The sequence below is a fragment of the Mycena indigotica genome (genome assembly GCF_014461135.1).
Source record: "Mycena indigotica strain 171206Taipei chromosome Unknown Mind.scaff0002, whole genome shotgun sequence".
Taxonomy (NCBI): Eukaryota; Fungi; Basidiomycota; class Agaricomycetes; order Agaricales; family Mycenaceae; genus Mycena; species Mycena indigotica.
The window spans coordinates 2755727-2782623 of record NW_023503001.1 but is presented as its reverse complement, the minus strand read 5'-3'; the positions used below and the strand labels follow the sequence as shown (position 1 = coordinate 2782623).

The 26897-nt window shown below is 49.7% G+C and overlaps 7 protein-coding genes across 7 annotated transcripts; 4 read left to right on the top strand and 3 right to left on the bottom strand.

Moving 5' to 3' along the window:
- Nucleotides 1-81: 81 nt before the first annotated feature.
- MIND_00207100 (COesterase domain-containing protein) lies at nucleotides 82-2186 on the bottom strand (the record flags this gene model as incomplete). The annotated part of the gene is made up of 12 exons (XM_037358968.1): nucleotides 82-118; nucleotides 169-514; nucleotides 563-752; nucleotides 804-987; nucleotides 1041-1072; nucleotides 1121-1248; nucleotides 1296-1350; nucleotides 1396-1433; nucleotides 1485-1642; nucleotides 1691-1765; nucleotides 1812-1983; nucleotides 2033-2186. The coding sequence occupies 12 exons, from the start codon at nucleotides 2184-2186 to the stop codon at nucleotides 82-84; spliced, it is 1569 nt and encodes a 522-aa protein (XP_037224063.1).
- Nucleotides 2187-4246: 2060 nt separating this feature from the next.
- MIND_00207000 (Carboxylic ester hydrolase) lies at nucleotides 4247-6635 on the top strand (the record flags this gene model as incomplete). The annotated part of the gene is made up of 14 exons (XM_037358967.1): nucleotides 4247-4279; nucleotides 4334-4346; nucleotides 4411-4587; nucleotides 4635-4836; nucleotides 4890-4962; nucleotides 5011-5116; nucleotides 5164-5306; nucleotides 5349-5403; nucleotides 5451-5578; nucleotides 5622-5653; nucleotides 5700-5883; nucleotides 5929-6124; nucleotides 6176-6536; nucleotides 6599-6635. 14 exons carry the CDS (start codon nucleotides 4247-4249, stop codon nucleotides 6633-6635), a joined length of 1740 nt encoding a protein of 579 aa, XP_037224062.1.
- Nucleotides 6636-8792: 2157 nt separating this feature from the next.
- On the top strand, nucleotides 8793-9447 carry MIND_00206900 (uncharacterized protein; the record flags this gene model as incomplete). Its single annotated transcript, XM_037358966.1, has 5 exons — nucleotides 8793-8833; nucleotides 8883-8998; nucleotides 9043-9196; nucleotides 9241-9384; nucleotides 9432-9447. The coding sequence occupies 5 exons, from the start codon at nucleotides 8793-8795 to the stop codon at nucleotides 9445-9447; spliced, it is 471 nt and encodes a 156-aa protein (XP_037224061.1).
- A 452-nt stretch (nucleotides 9448-9899) lies between these two features.
- Nucleotides 9900-12029, top strand: MIND_00206800 (uncharacterized protein; the record flags this gene model as incomplete). Its single annotated transcript, XM_037358965.1, has 14 exons — nucleotides 9900-9916; nucleotides 9967-10023; nucleotides 10076-10225; nucleotides 10278-10389; nucleotides 10444-10593; nucleotides 10640-10768; nucleotides 10818-10955; nucleotides 11002-11079; nucleotides 11131-11211; nucleotides 11261-11488; nucleotides 11539-11691; nucleotides 11747-11803; nucleotides 11865-11921; nucleotides 11976-12029. 14 exons carry the CDS (start codon nucleotides 9900-9902, stop codon nucleotides 12027-12029), a joined length of 1461 nt encoding a protein of 486 aa, XP_037224060.1.
- A 1452-nt stretch (nucleotides 12030-13481) lies between these two features.
- On the bottom strand, nucleotides 13482-16561 carry MIND_00206700 (PLC-like phosphodiesterase; the record flags this gene model as incomplete). The annotated part of the gene is made up of 9 exons (XM_037358964.1): nucleotides 13482-15328; nucleotides 15382-15441; nucleotides 15489-15652; nucleotides 15703-15791; nucleotides 15846-16124; nucleotides 16173-16262; nucleotides 16313-16378; nucleotides 16428-16450; nucleotides 16507-16561. The coding sequence occupies 9 exons, from the start codon at nucleotides 16559-16561 to the stop codon at nucleotides 13482-13484; spliced, it is 2673 nt and encodes an 890-aa protein (XP_037224059.1).
- Nucleotides 16562-17386: 825 nt separating this feature from the next.
- On the bottom strand, nucleotides 17387-21214 carry MIND_00206600 (uncharacterized protein; the record flags this gene model as incomplete). Its single annotated transcript, XM_037358963.1, has 15 exons — nucleotides 17387-17425; nucleotides 17478-17650; nucleotides 17700-17752; nucleotides 17800-17871; nucleotides 17920-18142; nucleotides 18192-18547; nucleotides 18584-18725; nucleotides 18778-19065; nucleotides 19113-19299; nucleotides 19346-19397; nucleotides 19447-19625; nucleotides 19678-19787; nucleotides 19835-20306; nucleotides 20354-20781; nucleotides 20833-21214. The coding sequence occupies 15 exons, from the start codon at nucleotides 21212-21214 to the stop codon at nucleotides 17387-17389; spliced, it is 3156 nt and encodes a 1051-aa protein (XP_037224058.1).
- A 2951-nt stretch (nucleotides 21215-24165) lies between these two features.
- On the top strand, nucleotides 24166-25267 carry MIND_00206400 (uncharacterized protein; the record flags this gene model as incomplete). The annotated part of the gene is made up of 7 exons (XM_037358962.1): nucleotides 24166-24182; nucleotides 24230-24467; nucleotides 24524-24538; nucleotides 24593-24703; nucleotides 24750-24914; nucleotides 24959-25031; nucleotides 25083-25267. 7 exons carry the CDS (start codon nucleotides 24166-24168, stop codon nucleotides 25265-25267), a joined length of 804 nt encoding a protein of 267 aa, XP_037224057.1.
- Nucleotides 25268-26897: the final 1630 nt, after the last annotated feature.

Sequence of the window (26897 nt, the reverse complement as noted above, 5' to 3'; positions counted from 1 at the left end):
AGGTGAGGTCGCAGTTAGAAGTCGCGTTGCAGGTGCGTGATGTTACAGCAGCGTAGCAACGGAATATTTTTGCTTCCATGCTCACTGCCCTGTGAGGTGCCCAACACCATTCCAGAAGCTGCATAATTCATCAGGACAGCAATGACGTCACCGACGGAGAGGACGAACCTGCATCTGGCTAACAGGGCAGAATTGGTTCGGATTGGTTGCACCTGCGGCGTCCCAGCTACAGTCCGGTTGAAAAGCATCTCTGTATTCCCCTCATTGAACGGACTCCAGAGCGGCGTGATAGTGGTGGAGACCTTAACGTTGGGATTGAGGCTGATGATGAACGAGGTGAATGACTGAGCAAAAGCATTGATAAATGCCTGATTATTGAACGAGGGCGGCGAGGTTGATGGGAAATAGAAAGCGACGTCTTGTCCGTGAAGAGCTGGTGGGACGGCAAACTCGGCTTTCCAAGAGCGACCGGCGAATGCCTGAAGCACAAAGTAAGACGGGCAGATGAAGATAGCTAATGGAGATTAGATGGCAGAAAGTAATCTGACTTGAAGGAGCATACATTCTCCCTGCACCGCATTCACTTGGAAGAGATCATTTCCGAGAGGAGCATAAAGGGATCCAACACGCTGTTCCTCAGCAGGTCCAAATTTAGGGAATAGTCCCATCGAATATTTTGATGCTGTGATGACGGCACTCTGATTCACGAAAGCGGTTCCTTCAAAAGCGTTGGTGACTGCAAGAAGGGCTTTCTACTCGTGATTTTAGTGTTTTGGGGTTGGCGACTTTTGCGTGAGACGTACTCCGTTGACTTTTCCCTCTCTAAATGAGGATATAGCGCTCTGTGTGATAAAATCGCCGTCGATTACAGGAACAAAGGTGAAGGTTCCAAAGAAACCGGCCCCATTCAAGTTGGTATTGACTGTTTCAAGAGTTGCAGCTGAGGTGGCGCGGAGGCAAGCCATTGAGTTGGAGGCAGTAGTACAACTTCGGGAGATTCAGCACCACTCAACAATTTGAAGCTACAAATCAATAGTTACTTGGTTTGGGCCAGCACCTTACTAAAGAGTAGCTGGTAAATATGAGTATGTGCTGAAGCACGCATGGTAAATGGAAGTACCTCCGGAACGCGATCGTTGAACACATATTGTGAGGGAAGGAATGTTGAACTAGTTATTGCGCCTCTGAATAGCTGCGGCTGAGTGTTTCCGTCATGGGCAATAATGTGCTGGAGAACCGATCCCGCGCCTTGTTGAATGATGAATCACAGCGACAAACAGTAACACAACACCGACCTGCGGACTCGCCCCAGATTGTAACTTTGGTCGGGTCCCCTCCGAATTTTGTAATCTAGAATTGTTTAGGCATGTATCCGATCCAAAGTTCGGCGCCTACGTGTCGGTTGACCCAACGCAAAGCAAAGTCTTGATCAACTAGAATGGATGAATGAGAATATGACGTTAACATGAGAACGGTCCACGAACGAAGCCCAGCGTTGAGAGCTCCATCGCGTTTGACAGAGGCGCCGGGAAGGAATCCAAACACCCCAAGCCGGTATTGGATCAGGACTACAACAACACCATTGTTGCTCTGCTTGATGATGTCTCCACCATTGAAAGAGCTCGCAGCCCCGCCGATGTATCTTCACGCAGTCAACACTGCAATTACCACTCAGACAAGTTACTCTCACCCGCCACCATGTATCCAAACGAGGGTGGGGAGTCTAGAGGGAGGAGTTCCAACAGAGTCGCTCGGATAATACACGCTGATCACACTGTCACTGTGGCCCTTCACAATGATATATAACGCACTTCAGGAAAAGGCAGTCCTCCGAAGCAGTAACGGCGTCTTCAGCGCGTTGCTCGAGTGGATTTATTGCGGAAGTCCCAGCAGCGGCTTGAAAGCACTCATTCGGTTCTGTTATTGCTGGTTGCACTCCATCGACATGCGTTGGTGACTGCGGCGCTCTGAAGCGAAGATCACCTAACAATATATGGGTTCAATCGGTCAGATCTGTTTCTCGGGAACAGACCTAAGGGGGCGGCTGCATACCGGACACCTAAGAAACTAGTTATGTTTGCGGATGTAGAGCCTTGGTACTGTGCATATCCAAGATCGACGATTGGAGCCTGGGCAGCGGCGAGAGCAGATACCGCAAGCACAGCGAAGAGATGGAGTGGGAGCATTTTTGCGGTAATGAGAGTGGCATGTCCTCAGTATTATACAACCTCGCGGCTGTGAGATTTGGGAAGGCAACAATTCCACATTCGTGGCCGTCTGGCACCAGAAAATAGAGCGGGAAGGCGACTGTCTGGTATCACGAGTTCGGGTCATGTTGGCCAGCGAGAAGAATGGATGGCTGGAGTGTATAGGGCCCGAGAAGGCTGTTGGCGGTGGTGGAGTGAGAATGCAGTGAAGTTGGGATATTTCTAGACACGCACACGACGTCGTCCACCTCATCATCATCATCGGTTACATCTTGAGTTTGGGGGGGCATCCAGAAGAGTACATTCAACACGGAGTCTTCGCATAGAGGCTATACCCCGAACCGAACACTTCAAGTTGAGGTCAAGAGGAAGACAGAGGCGAACCAATTGAGGCGAACAACAAACTTGCCAAAAACAGTCACAGTCCGATCGATATCGACAAAACTCACCCGACACTCATGTTCGGAACTACTTACCACCACTCGAAAGGAAGGCACCACAGCTGGAGCTGGCAGCCCTCACGCTCAAGACGCAGCAATTGTAACCTCACCTTGGGCAATGATGATCCATATTTTTCAAGTTCACGCGATTGGCAGTGGTATTTTTGTACCGGTGGGACACCAAAATTTCTACGGCTTCAAGTTTCAAGCGCTATCTCGGGCGTTCGAGGAGGACTGTACTCGTCATTATCTTGGGTTCCTCCTGAGCAGTCTTTTGTATGCAGTCTCTTGTCGAACCTCCACCAACACTTTCAAGTTCACACGAAGTCATTCAACAAGTCCAGTTCTCTCTCTCTCGGTGAAACGTCAGAGTTTCTCCGTAGAAGCATCTGTATTTACAGGACTCTCTTCCCACTGGCAGCAGTCAGTTTGTTCACTCTGCTTGCATTTAGCCCATATACTAACTTTGGATAGCGTGAACCATTGGTTTTGCCAACAGCCACGTCAATACCGCTTTTCTGTACTCTAACTCGTTCAGTTGTGGTTCTTTGTCCGATTGACGGTAGGAGCTCACTTGTTTCGTATGAATCATCATCATTACTACTAGCCCAAATTTTCAGCTGGGCCCAGGTTGACGACCTCAAAAGACACAGAAGGAGTGAAAGGTCTGATGAACTTACATGTGTCATTGAAGCTGAGGTATGCATGGTATCATATTTACATAAAACTATTTCCCTCAGCTTTCCCGTGACGGTGCTGGTTGCGATCGTCCTATACCTGGGATCGGAACAGGAGCTCGACACCTTCGACACCAAACGGGAATGTTACCGAGACAGTCACACATGTCATTCTTTCCTCTTGACTTCCATGTGAGTGTCCTCCCATTGGCGTCGCGCTTGTGTTCGATGGTCTCGCATAGCTTCAGCAGGTGGTCTGTCTGTGACTTGCGACGTCTTATTCGCCACTCTTGCTGCTTCTATGTATGGTTCGTTTGCCTCCAACAACGGAAAAGTATCTCAGCGAACAGAAACTGATGCTTTCCCAGATGGATTGGGAACTTGTTTTGTGACTCTGAAACCCCCGCGCACATTTGGGGGCGTGAAGCTCTTCCGACAAAACTTGTCCTTGTTTTGATTGCGGTCAGATTTCACACTTTTCCTCACCTTCCTCTCCAAACTGCCGTCTCCCCGAAATACGGGAAGGAGTGACAGGCGATACACGTGCGGGTACGAGTTCTCGGGTTGTCCCTAGGCAACTGGTGTGGTAGACTGGAGAATCTGTCGGCTCTCAGCGTATATTGCTTACCCCCAACCTGTCGCTTTCGAGGTTGACTGCTGATTGGTAGTAACTGAAGGCGAAAAGGCGTGCTCTCTTATCCACACCAATTTGTTCTGTACATAAAAACGAAGTCTGTGTCTGCCGTCGCTCACTTGAAGCAAAGAAACATGTCGACAAGTCCGATCTCTTGACTGATCACCTGTTGGTGACGTACTCATCTTCTACTTCCAACCACAACTTGTTTCCTTCAACCACTGCCCCCTTCAATTCCGAAAGCGCTGCATCCATATGGTCATTCGAAGTTTGAATGGAACCCAGACCATGGGTTCCACTACTGCCCTCATATACCGACGGGTCTCGAAAGAACCAATGCGCCGCCGAAGCAGATTCTTGATGGGTTTCCCGTAGCACTCCCTACCAAGTACGCATGATCGTTCCCCATGACCGGACAACACTCACCTATGTCACAGTATAAAGCTCCACAGAATGGGGGTTACGCTTAATGCATCTTTGGAGGTTTTTTGCGGTGGTGGTTACCACCGTCCTCAGTGCCTCAGCGCAAAACCCCATCGTCGACTTGGGCTATGCGCAATATCAAGGCGCGGTTTCATCCGCCAACTATGCTCACTTTTTCGGCATTCGATATGCTGCAGCGCCGTTGGGTAAGCTGAATCCTTATCCGACGAGAAAGAGTCTAAGTGATCATAAGGTGACCTTCGTTTTCGCGCACCCCAGCCTCCTCCAACTCTGTCCGGAGTCCAAGATGCGACGAACCAGCCGGATCAATGTTTCCAAAGCTCGAATGGTGGTGCATCGACCAATCCGCTGAGGGACAACGGAGTATCGCCAGTTAACCCCCCCATTCCTATAACCTCTCGGACACCATCTAGCGAAGACTGTCTGTTCCTCAAGTGAGTTTCATAGTCATTTCAGTCATTTTCATTTACTAACAAGATGCATTAAGTGTTTATTATCCCAGCGATGCAGCCGGTACACCTCCGCAAGGCCTTCCTGTTCTCGTTTGGATCCATGGCGGAGTGCGTCGAGTCATTTAATTGAAGCTCGAGCTGACTTCTCCGTATTAGGGCTATCTTGGTGGTCAAGCCAACCCTTGGAACGGAGAAGACATACTGAACCAGAGCAACCGCAAAGTGGTCGTTGTGATCATTCAGTATCGGCTGGGAGTATTTGGTACGAAGGATTGTCTCGACCAACTTTTCGCGACTGAAAACTGCTAGGGTTTTTGCCTGGTGAGAAAGTAAAGCAGAATGGAGCACTGAATGCTGGTCTTCGTATGCGCACTCTTCCATTTGCTTATTCGATTGGTAACGTTGTCAACACAGTTGACCAAGACGCTGCTCTTAGATGGGTTAATCAACATGTGAGGACAACATCTCCGCACAATGACTTTTCTGATCTATAGATTGCTAAATTTGGAGGGGACCCAAGCAAGGTCACGATTTGGGGCGAGTCTGCAGGTTTGGCACCAATTTCTTTGTCTTGTCACCAGTATAACCCCACCCAGGCGCGGGTTCTGTCCTCCAACAAATCATCGCCAACGATGGTCAAACCGAGCCACAGTTATTCCATGCTGCAATCGTCAGCTCCACATTCCTCCCGTCGCAATACCAGTATAACGATAGGATTCCAGAGGTTTGTTTGCTAATTAACTCGAATCCGGCTTATAATGTTGCAGTTGCTGTTCAGTAAAGTGGCCACTCAAGTCAAGTAAGTGGCTCGTTATGATGTAATTTGCCCTGCTTGATATTTGCAGCTGCGATAATGCTACAGATACGATGGCCTGCCTTCGCGCTGTTGACGCGAACAGTCTCGAGACAGCCAACAGCAACATCAATGTCGCCGGTTTCTTTGGAACATTCACCTTGGTCCCAGTTATTGACGGAGTCTTCATCCGACAACGGCCGACACTCGCTTTGGCTCAAGGCAAAGTCAACGGAGTGCGCCCCGTTCTATTATCTCCTGTTTCTCTCATTTTGTTGCAGCAAAAGCTCCTTGCCGTCCTCAACACTTTCGAAGGCGATATATTCGTCGATGGAAGCACCGTATCGACAGCCAATGCGACACAATACGCGTACAATCTTTTCCCGACCCTTTCACTAGCTCAAGCGAGCCAAGTGGGACAACTATATAGTGGCCTTGGGTCGCAGTTCTTCCAAGCGAACGCGATCCAAAGCGAAGGTAACAACTCTCCATTTCTCTTATAACACTACCAACCTATTTCCAAACTAGCCATTTTCGTTTGTGCGACCTACTACCTGCTCAGAGCGTTCTCCGGACGCGCCTACAAGGCTGAGCTTGCGGTCCCTCCCGGCACGCATGGCAGTGATATCGGCTACTATTTCCCTTCGTTCTGGGCCCCCGTCTTTCCGGACAGGGATTTCATCAACGCCTTTGCACAGATGTTCACGTCATTCATCATTTCTCAAGACCCCAATATCGATGTCGACCCTTTGAACCCGACGATTACGCCGGACTGGGGGCTGTGGTCAGAATCGCCTTCGCAGACGGAGATGTTGTTCAACCGGACGGAATCGAACGAGCCATTTGTGCAGGCGTCCGAGACGAGCCAGGTGTTGTTGGATCGGTGCGCGTGAGTGTTCTTATTTTTCTTGCTAAAAACGCATGAGAGCTAATTGTGGTTGTTGGGTACAGGTTCTGGGAAGGCATCGGTGCTACGACGGGGCAGTAGGCGTATTTTCCTGTCGCGGTTGTGTGGAGTGTATTTTCATACTGACCGTGTTAAAGAATCTGTTATGTATATATCTGATCTTTCGAAAAACGAATCCAGAAACGATTCGCCAATGATACAGCATAGACAGCTCCGCTTCCATGCTAGACCTGGATATTGCGGTGTCGGCAGTTTCACAGTTCATCAGCCTTCGGAGGTCACGGGGTCACAAATTCGTCTTCTTGCTTCTGACTCTCTATGCCATCGCTTTTACTTACTTCAAAGGACACAATGGTGCGCCGTCTGTATACCGCCTCCTTCATCCTGTCAATCTCCCAAGATCAGCTTGTCATCAACTTGAACAACATTGATGTGCCTCTCGGTTTGGTCAAGCATACACTCCTTCTCGTCTCACTCAGAGTAGGCTTTCGCCAGTAGTCGCCCTTGTCTTGCTCGTCAGCCGACCTAAAACATGGTGTTGGAACTCGGATTGTTGGTCTCGTATAGTTTTTTCCTGGGCTGGTTTCTGAACTTTGAATCAGCATTCTTGTGGCGGTGAACGATGGGCGGCGTCTGCTGTTTCTACACTGCTCAAGGCCAGATTGTGTTGGGATCCGAAACTCAGCGTTGGGTAAAAGTTCGAAGATAGTTCGTCCCATCGAGATCCTTCTCCATTAGGACCATTTTTTCGTCCCATTAGATGTGTGCGTGCTCTTGCTTTTCAACTCTTTGCCTGAGGTTCATGTTGTCACCAGTGAACGATGGATGTAGTCACTCGGTATCCTCCCAGATCAGCTGGCTATCCAATCTTTTCTTGGAGAGCAGCGACGGGTTGCACATCCCCACAGCGAGGGCCCAGTCGACGACGTGGTTACGTGCGGACAGCTGGGCCGCTATCGGTAACGAGCATGACTGTGAAAGATGTTTTACCTGGGCGTGCTGTCTTTAATTTTGCTCCAAGAGAAGGTTGGGTAGGATCCGATGCCTGATTCTGGGTGTAGTAAATCCAAGGAAGACGCATTTTATCGAGTTTTTTCGAATATACTTTTCCTGTGTTGTTCTTTGTCTGCAACGACTGCGATAGACTGCTCAGATTTTCGAGTTCAGAGTTGATTCAGCATGCGCTTGGAACTCTTGCTCTCGACTTCCATCATCATGACCATACAACGCCTCCGCGAGACCTAAATTCGAGCATTCCCTCTTGTTTCCTTCGTTTCCAAACTTCTCCTTGGACATTGTGCTTATGGTTTGTCCAAGGATTGCCGTTCTGGTTTGTTTTTGTTTCATGAATATTTCACAGATTCTTGAGCAATGCAGTCCGATGGACCTCGCTCTTCTCTGCGACACATCCAATCGCCTTCGAAACCTCATTACAGCCTACCCATCTCTTTGGAGCATTTCTTTCTCCAACCTATCGCGCGGCAGCTGTCCTGCTCTGCCCCTCTGGCCCCAAGGACTGGAAGCAACTCGCGATTACTCGCCAACAACCTACGTAAAATGGATTTTTGCTGGCGGAAAGTGCAATGTACGTGGCTGTTTTGTTTTCTGTCCATTCCACCTATCTTGGGGGCAGTATTGCAAGACGATGACAATGGCTTTACCGTGGCAGTTTGTTTTGAAACTTCGGGCGTGTCAGGCGAGTTGTCCCAGCTCTCTTTGCGTTGACTCAATGCTCAAAACACTGGTTAGGAAGCATGCCAGAATGCTCTCAAGACGTAAGTACGAGCAGCAGAAGTTTTGCTCTTGCGTTGGCTGAAAACTTTCATACCAGTCGGAAGGCTCTGTTTGTCGATAAAGCGCACAAATTCGACGACTTGAACTGGGGCAAGCATTTGGCACGCGTTCTCAGCTTGCCTGACCCTAGGGAACCGCGAAGCTACATCTACAACGTTTCCGCACCAAAGCAAGCCAACCGAGAGATGGAGCAGGCCATCGACGTCACTCATGGGCGGCCGATTCGTGGTCGGGGCCAATTTCCCCGGCGTACAGTGTCGGAGCTACAAGAGGCATATGACTATAAATCACTACCTTGGTTTACTGATTCAGTCTCCAGGAACTCGCCAAACAGGGTCGAGATCGTCCGATTCTCGAAAAGGTCACGTTCTCTCATTGCTTTTACTTGCCTTGTTGACTCGTCCTCAGAACGGACTCGAACTCTCAAACTGGAGGAATCTGTATATGGTTGAGCGGGAAGAGGTAGAGAAGCTCAACCGTGGATAGTGGCTATCCTTTCCCTGTCCTCCATTGGACTTCCTGATCTGTTCGCAGCGTCCGCAACATCTGCTTCACCGAACTCGTCAAGCTCCATGTAATCCTCAAGTGTGCTACTCTCAATCAAGTTGTCTTTGCCCTCAATCGTGACCTGGCCTTGATGACAATTTCAAGTAAGTTGTGTCTGTTGATCATTGGATCTTGACATTGACAACAGCAGTCTGGGTCGAAATTCGCTCTCAAGTATTGCTTGAATACCGAGACTTCGTCAAGTGTACTGTTCCCGGAACTATCTATTGTAGCAAGTCTCGTTGTCCATATTGCGGCGCACTCGTCAAGATCCATGGCGTCTCCGACCATGTTGTGAACAAGTAAGCCTACTGGCGAAAATTTTCTCTCCTCTCACAATACCCAGGCATCCTGAGATCAACCCCAACTCAATCCCCAAATCGTCTCTTCCGGCTGCCTCCCAGAACAAGCTCCATTGTCTTGATTGTCCCGTCACCAAACGCAAGCGGGTGTTCACCAAAACAGCTTTGGCGGCACATTGCAAAGCACTGTGGGTTGTCTTTTATGTCTGGGGGTTGTTCATGACTTTTTTCAAAGCCACACTACCAAGTGATGACACTGGATCCTCGAGCCTCAAATGTTAACCTTCATCACTGCTGGATAGATATGCATACTCTTTAGAAACACTGTTTTTTGCTTGAATTTCATGATGCTTCTGGATCATTTGAGCGTGAAGAAAATCAGATCAAACGTCACATCATCTCTCTTCCTTTTTCCATGGCGCTACACGCTCTGTAGAAAAGGGTTCTGCTTCGAGCAACATATGCGGCATACTTGAGTCTGGAAATGCAACACCAGGAATCATGATTTGGAGAGAGTTCCATTGAAGACGGCTATGGGACGAGCATTTTAAGCAAGTGAGTAGAGCCCCGTTTTCCGATTCAGACTCAATACTCATTCATAATGAGGACTTGTCGCGGAGTTCTGTCTTTGGTGCTTGTTAGGATATGAGAAACGCGTCTGAGGTGAAGTTGTGATCCGCGCCTCCCTCTCCTCCTTCTCGCCATGTCGCGACCTTCATCGTATGTTATGTCGCTCTTATAACTGGCAGACCAGCTGATGCGACATGTAGCCCACGAAAGGACGACCCTGGCAATTCTCGCGATGCCGCACAATTCCCACTTCCTCGGTGAGTTGTAGCCTGCCTCCCTCGATGCGCGGACTGACACCGTCAAATCCAGCGCGTTTCCTTCGAAATATATGCTCCTCAACGACGACGAGTCCGGCGAGAAAGACTTGGCCGGCCACTTTTCGACCCCCAGCGCACCGAACCAAGGCGAGATCAGCAGTAAGGCGGGCAGCCTTTTGCTACTGGATGCGCCACATACCCCGTTTGTTATTAGTTTTCTTGCAACTCAACGCGCTCAATGTTTCTGGTACTAGTGCTCGTTCCCGTCGCAGCGGACGCAAAAGCCTCAGAACTCCGCCTGACGTCCCGGTAATAACAACGGTTCCACAATCAGCCTTCACATTGCTACTAGCTTCCCATGCTCGAGTGAGTGTAGCTGCCATGCAAAACGCACAATTGCTAATCTACCTCCGTTTCTAGTTTCCTTTGAATCCTTCCGTATTCCACAACAGCGATCTATCAAACAACCTATTTGTCCAAGCTGGAATGGCTACGTGGGCACCTCCTGCCCACGACACTGCTAAAGAATATATTCTGCCGACAACGTCACTTGCAAGTTCAGACGAGGCGGTAACATATATTCGTCCCATTCTTTCGCCTTTTCATTCTTGTTTAGGCTGAAGTCGATCAGCTTGACAGCGCACCAATGCCAGGCGCCTCAGTAGAAACGGTCCCAGAACCTCGGGCATTTGACAAAATTCTTCGCCATCAAGCCTACAAAGCTCGCATTCAAGCTCGCCGTCAAGTAAGTATACCTGTTGCACCGATCAACACCCGCTCAATGAGGTTTCCAGTTTGTCACTAATTTCCACAACAACGCATTATCGAATAAAATCTTCCTCGCGGCCTTATCGGCGACGCGCGCAACTGCTACCCAGGACACCACACTATCGACAACAGGAATGATCTCGCTTTCAAGCTCAGACGAGCCGGTAAAATTTATTCGTCGTTCTGTCTCGCCTTTTCATTCTTCTCCAGGCTCAGAAACACGTGTTACCATCTTCAAGCTCGGTGGAGAGTACCCAAGACGACGGTGCAACGCCGCCAACTCGCACGGTTCGACTTCTGCCGTCTATGTCCCACGATACGTGCTTATATTAATATCAGCCACGCAAACGACTCCCTACCTCTGAACCCAAGCAAGATCTCAGTCCGGTTTCGACAGAAGCGGCATCTCCAAATAAAAAGGCAACTTTTTTTTATCTCCCGCGATAACCCGCAGTTGACGTTTCTGTAGATACGACTATTGCTGACTTTTTACGACAACGCAAGTCCTACGAAAGTGTGCTCGTCACACGAAGCCGAACATGCAAAAACGGCTCCGACTAGTGAAGACTCTGAATCTATCCATCTCAAACCCACGGCTACTGCTGAACCAGAGCAATCGCGACTGCTACCCTCGCCCGATACAGAAATATTGTCTGAGCAAACCAAGAACGAAGGTGTAAACGATGCTCTCGGATTGGTGAGGGCGCCGTCGTTCACGGTATCATCTGATGCTCACTTCTGATCCAGCCAAGAGGACCAAGTTCGACAAACGACGACAGTGCCGCCATCACCGATGCACTCGCGATTGCAAACTTTGCCGCCTCAACCACGAATTCCGATTCAGAGTACATGGAACGTAAAGGAGTTGGGTGTACCGTCTTCGCTGCATCACCGACAAGGGTTTGTTGTTGTTTTACTTGATTATGAACTGTCTAGTTGCTGATCATATGGACAGGCCGATGTACAACGTCTTATTCGCGCCGAAGCTGAAGTAGGACGACGCTCTGAATTGGTGAGTGCTCGCTTCCACTGTTGCTATTGGTACCAATGCAGTGCTGAAGAATGAGCTCCAGCCCACAGTACTTGTTGCCGCCGTGTCGACCACCGAGGCGAAAGACGAGATTCAACAGGTACATACTTCTGCCCCGATCAATGCCCAGGAGCCAGCTAACCTGCTTTGTGAGACTATGGAACCAAATTTTTACCGTCATTATATCCACAAGCCCTGGGGTTTGTAGTCACTCAGAATAGTTCATGTTGCATAATTGATTTGTACAAAATTTCGTAGCAAAAGGATCAGGATATCGGGACCATTCCAACTGGTGTAGTTGCTACAAAATTGGGGTGCTGATCTCAGAAACTGTAATGCCTGTACAACCGTTGGTGGTTGCCCGCGTCTTCGCTCTCTGGTAGCTCGGCAGAAGGGAGAAAGAGTTGAGCTATGGTACGCTTCGGTGATCCCCCGACGTCACCAGGTCAGACTGAGGCCGGCGTAACCGCGCAAATCCAATCTTGAATCCCTTCCAGGCAGTGACTGGGCGCAAACCGCATCGTGTAGGTCTGCAGGAGGAGGCCGATTCCATCACCAACAAGTGTGTGACTTCGAGGAAGTTCCAACTGTCGTGAGTGTTAATGTGTCGTCGCAGCATTGCTATAAAATACGCACTTGGAACATCAACGGTGAACGTGCCAAGGGCCAAATCCATCGCCAAAAGCAAATGATTGTGAGCCAGTGGGGAGCGTCGATGAACATACTACTGACAAGAGTGAGATCGGATCGCAATTGTCAAAGCATATGATCATACCGTCGTCCCTTCCGACGTTCAAGTTGTTGTTGCAACTTCAACCAAACAGTTCCCGTCGAGTGAAGTTCGTGTCCCTGTTTATGACATGAGTACGCATCACATAGAGACCGTTCTGAGAACGCACCTTATCCCTTGACGCTAATATCAGGAGTGCAAACATCGGAGTGCGTGTGGCTCCCAAGCACTGAGTTTGCGGTTAGCTAATCAAAGACGCGGATACGACAGACACTCACAAGTCCATAGCTGGCCACTGGCGACGTCAAACTCGAAGTCACTGTCCATGGATAGGATGGCTCAAGCGGACTGAAGGGTTTTCAGATCGCAGTTGGTCACTTGGAGTTGAACGCTACACTGTCAACGGGCTCAAGTCGAGTCGGCGATGGAGGCTGCGGGAAGATCAGTATAGTACCTGGCAAGCTGAAGGCTTCCCTCACCGCAACGCAGGACGATAGCCTCCCCATAGCGTCAAGTGGGTCGAAAGGCGGTCGCGAATCCAAGCAGCCTCAAAGCCACATATCAGGAATCGGCATTCGGCGGTGGTTGAAGATGGAAGGAGGAAATGTCGGTGGCGACAGACTTACCGAAGACTGAACTTATTTAAACTGAGGTGGTTGAGAGGAAAGAAAGAAAGATTGCGATGCTCACATCTAGTAAGACCACTCGCTTTATATTTGGCCCCGGCCAATGTCAAACTTGAACGTCCCACTCTGAAACCTCCGGCGACGGCTGTCTGAATCAAGTTCTCCGATTTCCCAAAAGACCAGACTATGGTGTGCTGGGAAACAACGATAAATATGTCTACAGAGGTCAAATCAATGCCATATTTAGGTTTCGCAACGTTATGTAATAAGTACCACGATAAAAAAAAAGTGACATAACACAATGTCATCCGTTGAGAGAGATTATGAGCTCTGGAAGCCCTCCACCATCCGGGGTATCAACAAAGTCCATCATAATCGTGCCAACCCTGCGAGTTCCTCCCAATAGCGAGTATAGATAGGTGAACAGTCGAGAATTGACACCATCGACGAAGCCAGGCGGAACGATCGCGATACCCCCCACCGCTAGTGTCTCCGGCTCATTGAATGGCGTATTGGAGGCACTGGAGAACGAGATATACCAATTCGAGTTCGTATTGTCGTTCTGCGCGTTGACCAAAGATGTTAGCAGATAGCTGGTCTTGTTAGTAACGACAAGATCCAAGCCAACAACGCCATCATAGTTGTACCGGTCCTCGATAACGAAGGCACCGTTTGGCAAAGTGATGTTGAAAGTTGGCACATTATCTTGCCACCCGGTCGCGGCGATGCCAATCGAGGTTTCGGGGCTAGTGGTGCTAGAATAGCGACGCACAAGCTGAATTTTCCCACGAACAGTTCCTAGAGTGGGGATTGTCGCGCCGAGATTCCAGAACTGTCCATTTTGCTGCAAAAGACGCAACACAGCAAGATCGAATGGCACATTCGAGTCAACGGGGTCATGATCCTGCTTGATAGACACAATGATCGCTTCACTGGAGCCAGCATTTCCTATGAAGGAGTAAATTTCTCCTAGGATGTCCGACAGGAACGTTCCGAGAGGAATTGAGCCATGATACATCTCAAGGACGTTGTCGACGATTGTGCAGCGAAGATCGAAGAAACGTATGCCCATGCTGAGCTGATCGGTGATGGATAAATCCTGGGTAGCGGTAAATGGAACAATAGTCACGGAAGCACTATCATGAGAGCCGGGAATGGATAGTTGTGATAGCAAAAGGCTGTCGCTCAGATGAGCCATCCAACTGCTCAGGGAGAAAGGCGAAACAGGTCGTTGTGTCCACAGCACTGTTGACGAGGAATCATGCGACGAGAAGATACAGTTCGCGATCCCATCAAGTACGGCAACGGCGGGGGTATGACTGGTAGTTTGGCCCGTATCTTCATGACCAGCCCAGCTCACACCGTTATAAATGCTGGCAAAGAGCTGCCCCTTCCCGTTATTGGACTGGAAAGCCATCACAGCCGTGTTTTCGTATGTTGCCGCGCTGGTTCCAAAAGCCGTGCTCTCGTTTGGCGCTGTAGCATTAACCCATGGCGAGTTCCATGCAGTGGACGTTAAAGCTTGGACATGCCGCCCGCTGTTGTTCGAAACATACAGCAGGTATATTTGAGAGCCCAGAGCGTAGAGAGCAGCAGTTCCCCACGTTTGCGGGGAGCCTCCCAGGTCATAACGACCGCTCCAAAGGTTTTCCGGGTCCCATTGGGCAACATAGAGTCGGTTATTTTGAGTCCCGTCGATATAAGCCAGCACAAGCGCTCCATTGAATGTTGTCAACGTAGCTGGCGCAGTGCTCGCGAAAGCTGTGACAACTCTCTGACCCCAGGTTGCTGATGCATCGTCATACTGCAAGTGCACCAAATTCCCTGTGGTCTTATCGGGAAAAACGAGATGGAGAACATCAGCAAATTCGGCTAATGCAGGGCCTTCCGCTGCGATTTCGGAGTTGACATTCGTGGTGCTTTGAGCAAAGACGGTGTTGGTGCCACTTGCGTACCAAAGTGACTGGTCGTTTATGACGCCGGAGATCCACAATTTCCCGGCATGAGTTGCAATCGCGGGTCCGTATCGGGACTGCCCGATACTTTTTGAAGGGAACATAGTTCTTCGGACCCAACTGCTGCTACTGGCCACCGTAAAATTTGAATATCCACTGTTTTGCGCAGCGGCCAAATCCTGTTGCCAAGTACCGACTGATCAGAACAGCGATAAGTGAGAGTCATTCGTGTGGTATAAAATTGCTTACTATCGCTGATGGCACTCAGCGTGCTATTGTCTGCCTCCGGAGTAAGAACAGGCTGCAATCCTATCCCAATGTAAGCCACCAATTGCAAAAGAAATTCATGCGCTTACCGACTAGCCAGGTCATAGATTGTGTTCCGTTGACAGCCAGTTTCCCGCCGGACCATTCAGTGCAGTTTGCGCAGCGATATACCCAAGACCAGTGTGTATTGTTGACAGAGCTTGCAACCGTGGTCAGGTTCATCACAAGGTTTGGCTGCACAGCAAGTCCCGAGCTATGAAAAAATAGTGAGATAGGTATACACAGCACGCGGGTCTTCCTGACCTCAAGAAGCGCGAGGAACCAACAACTTGTGTATCATTCGGCCAACCGGCTATCATATTACTGTTCAATGAGCCAATAGCAACACCAACCTAATGAGAGAGGTAAATTTGCATTCTAAAAGCATCAGGGGACCTTCAACTGACCCATTTGTTGGCAACGGGTGCAATTATCTCCCCCAAAAATTCTGTCGCATTGCTTGGAGGCAGCGTAAATCCATATGTGATGTTGTGTTTAGTTTCCTTGAATCCTGAGAAGGTAATGCCGAAATCCACGTAGGAAGTAGGAAGTGGTAGCGATGTTGTGGAAGACGACATTGAAGAGCGGATTGAGGAGGAGGACGAGCGAGACGAAGTAGACGAAAGAGACGAGATAGACGAAGTAGATGAAGTACGTGTCAAACTTGGAGTGGTCGACGGAGAGCTCTGGGCGGTGTTAGAGGTCATGGTTATGTACCTGTAGTATCTCCTCACCGTGGTAGACTTGGAACTACTAAGTATCTGAGTGGAGCTACTAGTCGAGATAGCTGTTTGACGCGAAGTTGTAGTTGGACGCGTTGGGGTCTATGATAACTTCAACCAAGTGTTCGTGCAGAAGAAACCATGTTACTGACACTACTAGAGGGACTAGTAGTGGGAGCTCGATTTTCGATCCAGCCACGGACTCGAGGGGAAGATTCCTGTGATGATATTACATGACAGTGCATCGTTAATGACATAAGGCCTGACCTGTTTACCATTGGTGGCATCGTCTGGACGGGTCTATATTAAAATTTACTTTTTGGGAAGATGGGGGAGGAAATATCACTTTCCGCTAGGGTGAGACCCCCAAAAAGTACGACAAGGAAGCTCTCGAGGCGCATGTGTGAGGTGTGGTTTCCTGGCGAGTAAGTGCTCAGTATATATATCTGGGTTCAGGAATGCAGAATGCGGATACTGACTTTGCAGAGGGCGATGATACCAGTCGCTATAAACAACCAATTCACTCTATACCAGCTTCTGGATATGTTTAAACAGGGCGCCATATCCGCCCCTTGTCCTATCAGCGGGACGATGAGCTAGGGCCATGTTCGAATTCCACAGGTACAAGATGCGAACATTGTTCTTGGCCGAAGGAACGAGGTTTTGAGTCCATTAGAATTCAATGGAGCGTTGGGTATGCCATTGGCAATTGACCGCTGAGAAGCCGAGTCGAGTCGACTGAAACTCGATTGTCGAGCGAAGCATGGGGTGCTGAACAGCTACGACGTGAACGAAAAAATGGAAAAATGTGGGGACTGTCAATGATCATTACATAATACAGCATGTGACGTGCTGCGCCACCAACGTCGTACCAAATTCTGTAATAAACTGTGGACAACAGGCAAATGAAGAATTACCAGGCCGACATGTTAACTTTGCGTAAGACTGACTTGTTTGTAGGCCGGGTCGTTTGTCATTTCATCCGGTCTGTACACAAAAATCATTACTGTACCAGAAGTTCTGTCGCATACTATCATAAACTATACAGTACTTAATCCCGAGCAGCAAAGACCCAAAATAACTTCAACAACACATGTAAACGACAGTGAGGAGTCCAAATGAGAGGTAAGTGTGGGGTAAGAGTGGCGCGTATCAGGGAGATGCAGTCTCTGATAAAGTAGAAGATGCACGAGGGTCCATTGTGAACTACTGGTTGAGCAGGGACCTCAGTAAGAGAAGATCATCAGCCACGGGTTCAGGACAATCTACAGAGGGTTGGTCAGTGTCAGATCGGAGAACGAGACGATGGAGCCGTACCGGTAGCAGGATATGACAACCAACGACCAAGGATAGTGGTATGATGATGGCGTAGTTCCAGCCATTGATTTGCCATTCAAAAGGGACTGCGTCGGACGTGAAAACAATCATCATAACGATAACGCTGAAGCAGATGATGAACGTCAACTTGAAGCCCTTCCAGATTCGAGGCACTAGCAGGAACAGGTCAGTCAGCGCTAGACAAGAGCCATGCAAATAGACCTTCAATCCAGAACGTTGAACGTTCGACTTCCTTTCCCGTTGATCCCCATTGCCTAGCGTCTGGTTAGTCATCGAAGACTGGATGCATCACTGGACATACATGTCATAAGAGAACAAGTGCGCGAGAATAGCAGTCGACAGATGGATACTGAGGCCGCCAAAGAAAAACAAGCTGCAACAAATATCAATGAAGAGGGCGAGAATAAGCAGAAGAACGAACAAGAATGGCACCCATCGTAAATTCTCAACCATGGCTGCGAAGAAATTTCTTTGTCCGAGACGATATTCGAGCAGGGTAAAGCCGAGATTCCCGAGACCGGGGAAGACCACGGTGCATGCAAGAAGGATTTCGAACGAGTGGAGATAAAATCGGTCAAGATCTGGACCGAGGCCGAGCAGAAGATAGTTCATGATTGAACCAATCGTTGCGGCAGCAATACCGTCTAGCCGACTATAGGTCAAAGTTGTAAGAAGGAAGTTCGAGTGACTCACAGTACGAGAACATGTAAGACATCATCCCGACTTTGTAGTGCACCGGCGCCTGACTCCAGACAAACCCTCTGAGCTGATCACTGATCGGGCCTTTCCTCCACCACCGTATAAGCGGATTGAATATAATCTCGTCGCATCCATAGGCGTATTTCTGCCATCTTGCGAGCTCATCCACGACAGTGAGACTCACTCCTTCCTTGAATCCACCTTGGGAGTATGTTGCCCATCGAAGCGTGTAGCCACCGAGAAGAAGCCTGAGAGCCATGTCAAAGTCCTCGGATACATTCGCCTCAGACCATATTTTGCGAATGCCGTCGTCAGGATCTATGAAGGCAGCGTCTTGCATAGCAGACCACCTAAAGCGAGTCAGATTATGTAAGCATCAGTCGGACTGGCCATGCCTCAAAAATGCATTATGTCCCACGAACGGAGCAACTTCGCCGTTTGCACATCCGTAGGAGATACACTTATTGATTCGTCGAGTAAAGTGGGTGATACCATTCTCGAAGTAATGGTGGGCAACCTGCATAACGTCTATGTTCTCTTCAGTGAATTTTGACAGAGAAAGATATGCCAATAAACCGACCTGATTCATGTTGGATAATAGCCAAGTCGGGACTCTCATACATCTCCCTCGCCGCATCGCGGAAGCAGTCCTCGGGGACAATGGTGTCGGCATCAATGATGAGGATGATTTCGCCAACACGCAAGCTTTTGCCATTGCAAGCCCAGGGTCTGTGTCGCCTCCCGCTTTCTTCGTAGATCTCTTCCACGGCCATCTGCATTGCTCGATCTTCCAGGCACTCAGAATCGGTGTCAACTGCGCCAGAAGCCTCAAGAGCCGCGAGATGTTTCTCCAAACGGAGCGAAAGTGCTATCAGGCCAACTCAGCATGAGAAGACTTGGGCAACAAAAGCGTACCAAGCCCGTAGTTCATATTGCTTGCCTTTTTGAATTTGCCTTTGCGGAAGAAGCCGTCCTTCCCATGTTTTGGTCGCGCAACCCATCCGATATTGTGATTGGCATAAAATTCCATACGTTCTCGTCTCAGATCTTCGTCAATGAGCTGGATGCCATCGTCACATATGAAGATGGACGAGGAACCGCCCTAGAACAGGTTGACATTAGTAGACGATTTGTACAAATGAATATACCTGTCGAGCATACGTCTGCATAGCCTTTTTGACGGACAATACGGATGGTGCGCTAGCTCCAGTCAATAAACGAGAAGGACAGTCAATGCATAGAAACAAACATCGTCTCCTTCAAACTCTCCTTATAGACAGGGCACTGAATCGTAATGTGAGGAAGGTTGTTGTCGACAGCGGGGTTGGGGGCAGGTCGGACGGCTGAATAATACGCCGAGTTCTCGTGATATTGGGCAACTGGACCAAGAACGAGCGAAAGGTTGCCAACAAGTTGAAGACAGAAGAACTATCGAATGAATTCAGTCAAACAAAAGAAAAGAGGGACCAAGGTGACAAACAATTGAAACACAGAATATGACTGGAAGCGTCAGGACCAGTGCGAAACGTCGAGGATCACCATCCAAAGCATATTCTTCGAGAAGCACAGAGATACCAGCGAAGACGAAGTCTAAAAGATGTCAGTTGGGGGTTGGAATAATTCCAAAAAAAACGCACAAGCCGCTAAAGCCGCGCCACAACCGGCATAGAAGGGGCCAAGGAGAACGAGTTTGCGATCTTTGGCGCTCTCCACGCCAGCCTTTTCTGGGTCTGCCTCTGCCTTAGCCTGGGTCGAAGGACGGGGTTGGAGTCGCCATGACCACCCAAAGAAGCCACGCTTCGCGGGTTTACTAGACGAAGAGGTATTTGGTGGCATTGATGCAGCCTCCTTCTCGGCCCCAAGATCGATGTCGCTCATCTTGGGCTCTTCTTCTTCTATCATTGGGGTCCCCGCTGCACCGCCGAATAATGAAGCTAAGACTCCGGGGGCAGCCATGCTATCCCGCTCACGCTCCCGTCGAGCCACGCTTGGTGCGACTGAGGCACGAGTGCGCCATATGTGCTTGAAGAGTTTTTCTTCAAATTCGGCGAACAGATCGGAGAGTAATTCGACCTGGGGAGACCACAGAACGAGTGACGGTGGATTACGCTGTAATGGTTCTAGTGTGAAACAAGAAGAAGCAGAGAAGGACTTACAATGAAAGCCGCACGTTGATCCTTCTCCGCCCCAGGCAAATCCCCCATCCTATTCAAGACCTGAATTCGAGTTTCTGAATCCACATCGAGGAACGGGCCACTTAGAGGGACTTTCCCCACCGCTGCTGTAACGGAGGCATTGCGGACGAGAACTGCTCCGGCTGGGTTAAGTGCACGAACGGCTGCCTCGAATGGAACGAGATGTGGCGCATTGTACGGAAATAGACGGAATTCAGCTTGCTGTTGTTGTTGCTCGGAAGTGGACGAGGCAGAGTTGGCGGAAGATGGATTGTTGGATTTGTTGAGATCTTCTGCACCAGCGGTAACGCTAACTGGGGCAGAAATTCGGATAGCGACACCACCAAGGGAGGCATCAGCAAGAGCACCAGGTCCAGGCGCAAACCAAGCATCTTGTTGTGTCTTCTCGTCTGTTGAAATTAATAAGTATGAACGTTGTGGCCATCGCAGTCAACACGCACAGATAGCGTGCAAAAGCGCGTCCACCTCGTCGTAGTCGCTTGTGAGGATGGTGACAGGTGCTGGCGTTCTCGGGGGCGAATAAACTTCTGAATCAGCCACCTCGATGCGTTCTGCATCATGTATGTTTTCTTCGAGCTCTTCTTCGTCTCCTAGATCTCCCCATGCCCGCGAAACACCGAGCTGTGAAGGTACTCTGGCGCGTTGGCCGTAGACCGGGACATTTGGGGGTGGACTGGATGGCATATATGGGCTATTGGGGTGGTTGTGTCTGGCTGTCCGTGGAGACGAAGATTGCGACGAGAACGAGGAAGCGGTTGGGGAGGGAGAAGGCTGGCCGCCGATGGTCGTTCGCGAGTAAGACGTGTAGGGAGTGCTTGCCATCGTCGGGTGTGGTCGGGATTAAGGGAAGGACTAAGGGAGAGGATGGTGGGAGAATGGAAGGGGAACGCGACCGAACGGAAAAGGTGGTTCGCCCGACGTCAGACTACATATCTTCAAACAGAATGCTCGCTGTTCGCGTCAGGTACAAGACGGCAGCCTGTTGTTTGCAATCTCGACGGCCTTCTTGCATGTTGGACAGGCCGAAAGGTACATCAGTCCGATTCGAGGAGATTGCGAGGCGTATGTCAGAGCGGAAGAGAATGAGTGCGATGCCGCTGACTAACTATCTCTTCCACTCAGTCGACCACGTTTATTCTTACCTGGAAAAGCCGATTTGTCCACGCCAACCAATGCAGCCACAAATCCTCCGCACTACGAACAGTTGTATTTTTGTTTGGGCCCTGTTTTGTGATACGAGGCATCCATTTAGCATTGTTGACTATTTTGCTACAAGGTATGCTTGAGGCCCATGTTCGTCGAGCCTGTTCCTAGGCTCACGCCAAAATAATACAGAGCCGCTTCGGAGGTTTGGCTTTCCTGCTTCGAAGTTACCGAATAGGTCGGTCCCGGGTCCGATCATCGAGTATGAGAACTTTTCTGCTCAACCCAGTCAAGTGGTATTATTATGCAGTCCAGATATCGATGAATTGGATTGCCTCAGTGTCATTGTGTATTCATCGAGCATGTTGTGGTTTCGGTTGTCAGAACCGCTGTGTGACGGGTGACATTTTTTCTTCCTACCGTCCGTGCACCCCCATTGCTCAGAGTCGTATCATCCAGCTTTGCGGCGAACCATCTATATAAGAATCACTGGAGGCTTTACTTTCCGGTTTCTCGGACTTTAGAGGTCTTCATCCATGCGATAACGAACTGCCAAACGAGCGGTGATTGCACGATGTCAGGGCCAGGACCAACCAGTGTCTATCTGCGCCTATGGCCATGACGGACGATGCAAGCTGCCTTTCAATCAGCGGATGGTCGGAGCCATGAACCTTGACAGCTCAAAGAAGCCGTCTTCTCTTCGCCTTGTTCATCCTTCCCTCCCTCCTTTCTACCCCGACCATGAGCGTTCAAAATCCCTTCGATACTCCTCCCCTCAGTCGGATACCAACTGGCAACTCGACGCCCCAACAACGACCACCATCGAGTTCGCGACCAAGCACTGCCATCTCAACTCCCAATCTTTCCCCGCGATTTCCCTCCTTCCCTGCGTCCGCCCAAGATCTCCACCTTCCTTCAGGCCCAGTCAAACGAGCTGCTTCCACGGCTCTACCACCTGGGGCATCGTACACGCTCGTGTCCAAACCCTGGCTCGAGAAACCCAACCCGCGAGCCCGCTTCAGCTATTTCCTCACATGGTGCCTGCTTTTTATTGGCGCCGCACTCGGAGGATTCCAAAGCTACATGACTTACCGCAATGTGCGACTCGACAGAGAACCGCTTTGTCTTGTATTCGAGGACAACTTCAATGAAGGCGACGATGCTGCTGTCTTCGGCACCGCCAGCAACCCAGGACGATGGCTTCGCGAGGTTCAGATGGACGGTTACGGGAATGGTCAATTTGAGATGACGACTGGTTCTTCAAATAACTCGTTCTTGCAAAATGGGAATCTGTACATCGTGCCAACCCTGACCGCCGGAGGGCCTTTTGCGGATGGGACGACATACAACAGCACCGATTGTACCTTCAATCTCACAGCTCCAGGCGGAGGATATGATGCGAATGGGTGCGTTTCCTACCAATTTTTCTCCGTGTATCTTCTTCTTAGCGAAGGACAACAGAAACTTCGATTGGAGCGGCTACTACACGGCCTGCAGCAGAACTACAAACACGACAGCCGGAACCATCATCAATCCAGTCCAGAGCGCTAGACTGAGTACTTTCATCAGCGCGAAGAGTTAGTGTTTCTCGTGTATTGGCAAGCTTTCACTAATTTCGGGTAATAGAGGGTGATGCCTCTACCCACACACTTGGAAAACTTCGCTACGGTCGTGTTGAAATACGCGCCAAGATGCCTGTTGGCGATTGGGTCAGTGGTCTCTGTTGGTTTGTCAGCGTAACTGATGATTTCAGCTCTGGCCCGCCATATGGATGCTTCCCGTCGACAGCAAATATGGACCATGGCCTGCTTCGGGCGAAATCGATCTGGTTGAAAGTCGCGGCAACGGTCTGAAGTACACAAATCGTGGGGCCAACTATGTGCAAGGCTCCCTCAACTGGGGCCCAATCCCAGTCCTCAACAGTGTCGGAAAGTCGTATTCGTGGTGGACAGAGAAGCGCAAGGTCTTTAGCAGCGACTTCCACACATATACCATGGAATGGACCGACAAATGGATTCGTATTTCTGTCGATACACGCCTCCATACCCTCCTCGACCTCCAATTCAAGGAACCGTTTTTCAAGCGCGGAGACTACCCGCCCACTGCGATCGATACCAATGGTCACCCAGTACCAGTCACAAATCCATGGGTCAATGGTACCAACGCGACTCCGTTCGACCAAGACTTTTATCTCATTATGAATGTCGCCGTCGGTGGGACGAATGGGTGGTTCCCGGATGGTCAAGGAGATAAGCCGTGGCTGAATCACGCCGGCAGTACGTTGTTTCCTTTATTGTTACTTTTTGCTAACTTGATATTACAGAGCCCATGTCCGACTTCATCAACAACAAGCAACAGTGGCTACCGACTTGGCCGGAGAACCTCGAGGAACGTGCCTTGGCGGTGGACTACGTGCGAATGTGGAAACATTGCGGAGACCCATAAACTGGACTCTGGACACGCTCTTTTTAGGTTACTTATTGTACGCATCACGCATCTCTTTTGTCGCTCTTCCAACCACCTCTGTCGCTACTGTGCGTGTAATATCTTTAACTCGGGTTGTAATGCTTGCTTTGGTAGAAGGAATGACATCGTCGTCACAGCCACCGCTTTCTTTCTTTCCTGGAACCATGTCAAACGACGAGACGTGAACCCATCATCGCGTACTTGGATTGCTGGCTAACGCTGTACCAGGTTCAGTGTTGAGACCACCGATTTCGATTATACCGACGAGGAGTTCACCATATCAGATTCTTCGAATTCCTCTTCCAATTGGTCTTCGGGGCCAGCTGCAGATCCAACAGACGCTATTATCGCGCTTCGTCCCCCAACGACTCGCATCCAAGTCTTAGCCACGCCCGCCGCTGTGTCAGAGTCGCCTGGTGCTCTTTCGTCTCAAGGAGTGGTTGCGGGTGCTCTGAGAAATTACGATGTGCGTCCATCTATTATCAACCGCCAGTGCGCCCTAACATTGCGCCTGTTTCTCAGCTGGCAGACGCGAAAGTGAGTATTGGCTATGACCGTGCCGCGTGTGATCTGTTGAATACCACGACTTAGCGTGGAAAAACGCCTCCAGCTGAAATCGGTGCCTTGGACGAAGAAGGAACCACTGCTGTTGCCTCCATTACGCCAATCCAACCGCTAGCAATCACGGCACTGGACCATACGGTGTGTGCACTATATCCACTCGGCTCATCCCCAATAAATTTCAAAGGCAACCTCACCTGATCTGGCGGCCCAGCCAGAAGCTACGAATAGTGTGTCTTCGTCTCCCGGAGTACCAACCGAGCCTCCTCGTAGTGTTCTGGAGAACCAAAAAGTTGTGGCAGCACAGGATCTTGCCGGCGACGCAAACTTGAATGACGAGGACGAAGACGATGTCAGTATTTATACCATTCGGCGCAAACAGCTGAAGCATACTAGATTGGCTTTGCCCTCGTTGCATCATCTTCGGTACCGAGTCTCTCGTATCTTTTAAACCCCACGAGTCCAGCAGGTTCGGTGCTTAGTCGCAGTACGGTCGACTGAGCGTCTAATCATGCGGCAGAGAATCGAACAGATGACGAAGTATCGGACGAAGCGGACCAAGTAGATGCCTTGCAAGTCTGCGAAGATGCGTCACTTTGCCAGGATGCAACGGATGGATCTCTTCAAACCCAAGACAGCTTGCAAATAGAGAGCTCTCAGCCTCTCTGTCTCCGAGTCTGCCAACGAAGAGGCGAACGAATCTGAGCCGCCAACTTCAAAGCAAGTGATGGGGAAGGATGAGACCAAGACCATGGGTACAGCTGCACACAAAAGGGTTGCTTCGTCAGCCTTGGAAGCTGATGTCTCCAAGAAGGTCAGTTTTGCTAAACTTACGACAGTACCATCTCTTAAATCTCTTTTTCTGTTCAAGACAAAAGCCTTGGAGGAGCCGGGTTTGGTGCTAAAAGAGTCGTCATCTATTTTGAACCCTACGAAGAATGCAGACTCCGTGTCGCATGTTGCAAGTAGTTTGGCTCAGCCACCATCATCGTCCTAACATGCCTTCCAGCACAACAGTCGGAAGTTTGCAAATCAAATGGGCCAACATCTCAGCCTCTAGTTTTCACGACTGTCCTTTGTTATGAAACGCACTCTTTTCAAGATGATGTGGCTGGACTCGGAGCAAGAGATACTATTGTTACAACAAGATCCTTGATACTACTACCCAAGACGGCGAAAGATCAAACATTCAGACCATCCCAACTGTACCGTAGCTGCAAAATCTCAATGTTGAGCTCAGAATTATCAGTCCAAGACCGACCATGACACCATTGATGTCAGCATGTAAAGAAGCAGTCAAGAGTCGTGAGGGGCTGCACTCGAGGTAAACTCAAGCTTCTCACTGATGGTTTCCCGGGTCCACCTGACACCCGGTGCAGTAACGCGACTCTCTTTACAAGCCATTCTGAGCACAAATCATACGTTGCAGATCGATACTGGCGGGAGGTTGAGTCGTCACTTTGTTGGAAGAACGGTGTTCATCTTGCAAAGTATCAGAAAATAATGTAGAGAGAGAGGAAAGAACCCACATTCGACAGCTTCGCAATGGATTTGAGCCATTCCCGCTAAGGGTCCAAAAAGGCAGCCATCCAACCCACATTCTAGCGAACTCGGTAGAATTGTGTGCAATTTCGCTGGTGTTGAGCGCAGAAAATCGTACGTCGCAGATCAACAGACGGATGGGTGGCGAAGGAATCTGCATCGCATCAAGGATATGCGAAACACAGAGGTATGAAGATAGACGCACAGGACAGAAGAACGGTGTCGACGCACAACTGGAATCGGAAGGTAGGCTTGGTAAATCCTAGAGTGGTGGCAGCGAGGAAAGAACGACTCTGAGGACATCCTTGGCTTGATCAAAGTCTGGAATGGCTCAGAGATTTAGCCTCACCATGTGAGCTGGACGAGTGATTGGGCACGCAGCGCTTGGGGAATTAAGGTTCTAGGGCAGCTGGTGGTCGAGAGGAAAGAGTAAATCTGTGTGACGAGTCGACGTCACATGGTGAACGTCTCGTTTTAAAACTTGGACCAGGTTTTGGCTTGATTCCCAAACATCCGCCTTTCCGCACATGGTCCACGAGTACGATCGGTGCACGACAACACTGTTCATGAATAATTTTGAAAGTTAATGACTAGCATTCATTACCGGAGACTGAGTGGCAAGTGCTTTCCACTCATAGAAGAAGATTTGACATATTTATCGTTGTTTCCCAGCACACCATAGTCTAGTCTTTTGGGAAATCAGAGAACTTGATTCAGACAGCCGTCGCCGGAGGTTTCAGAGTGGGACGTTAAAGTTTGACATTGGCCGGGGCCAAATATAAAGAGAGCGGTA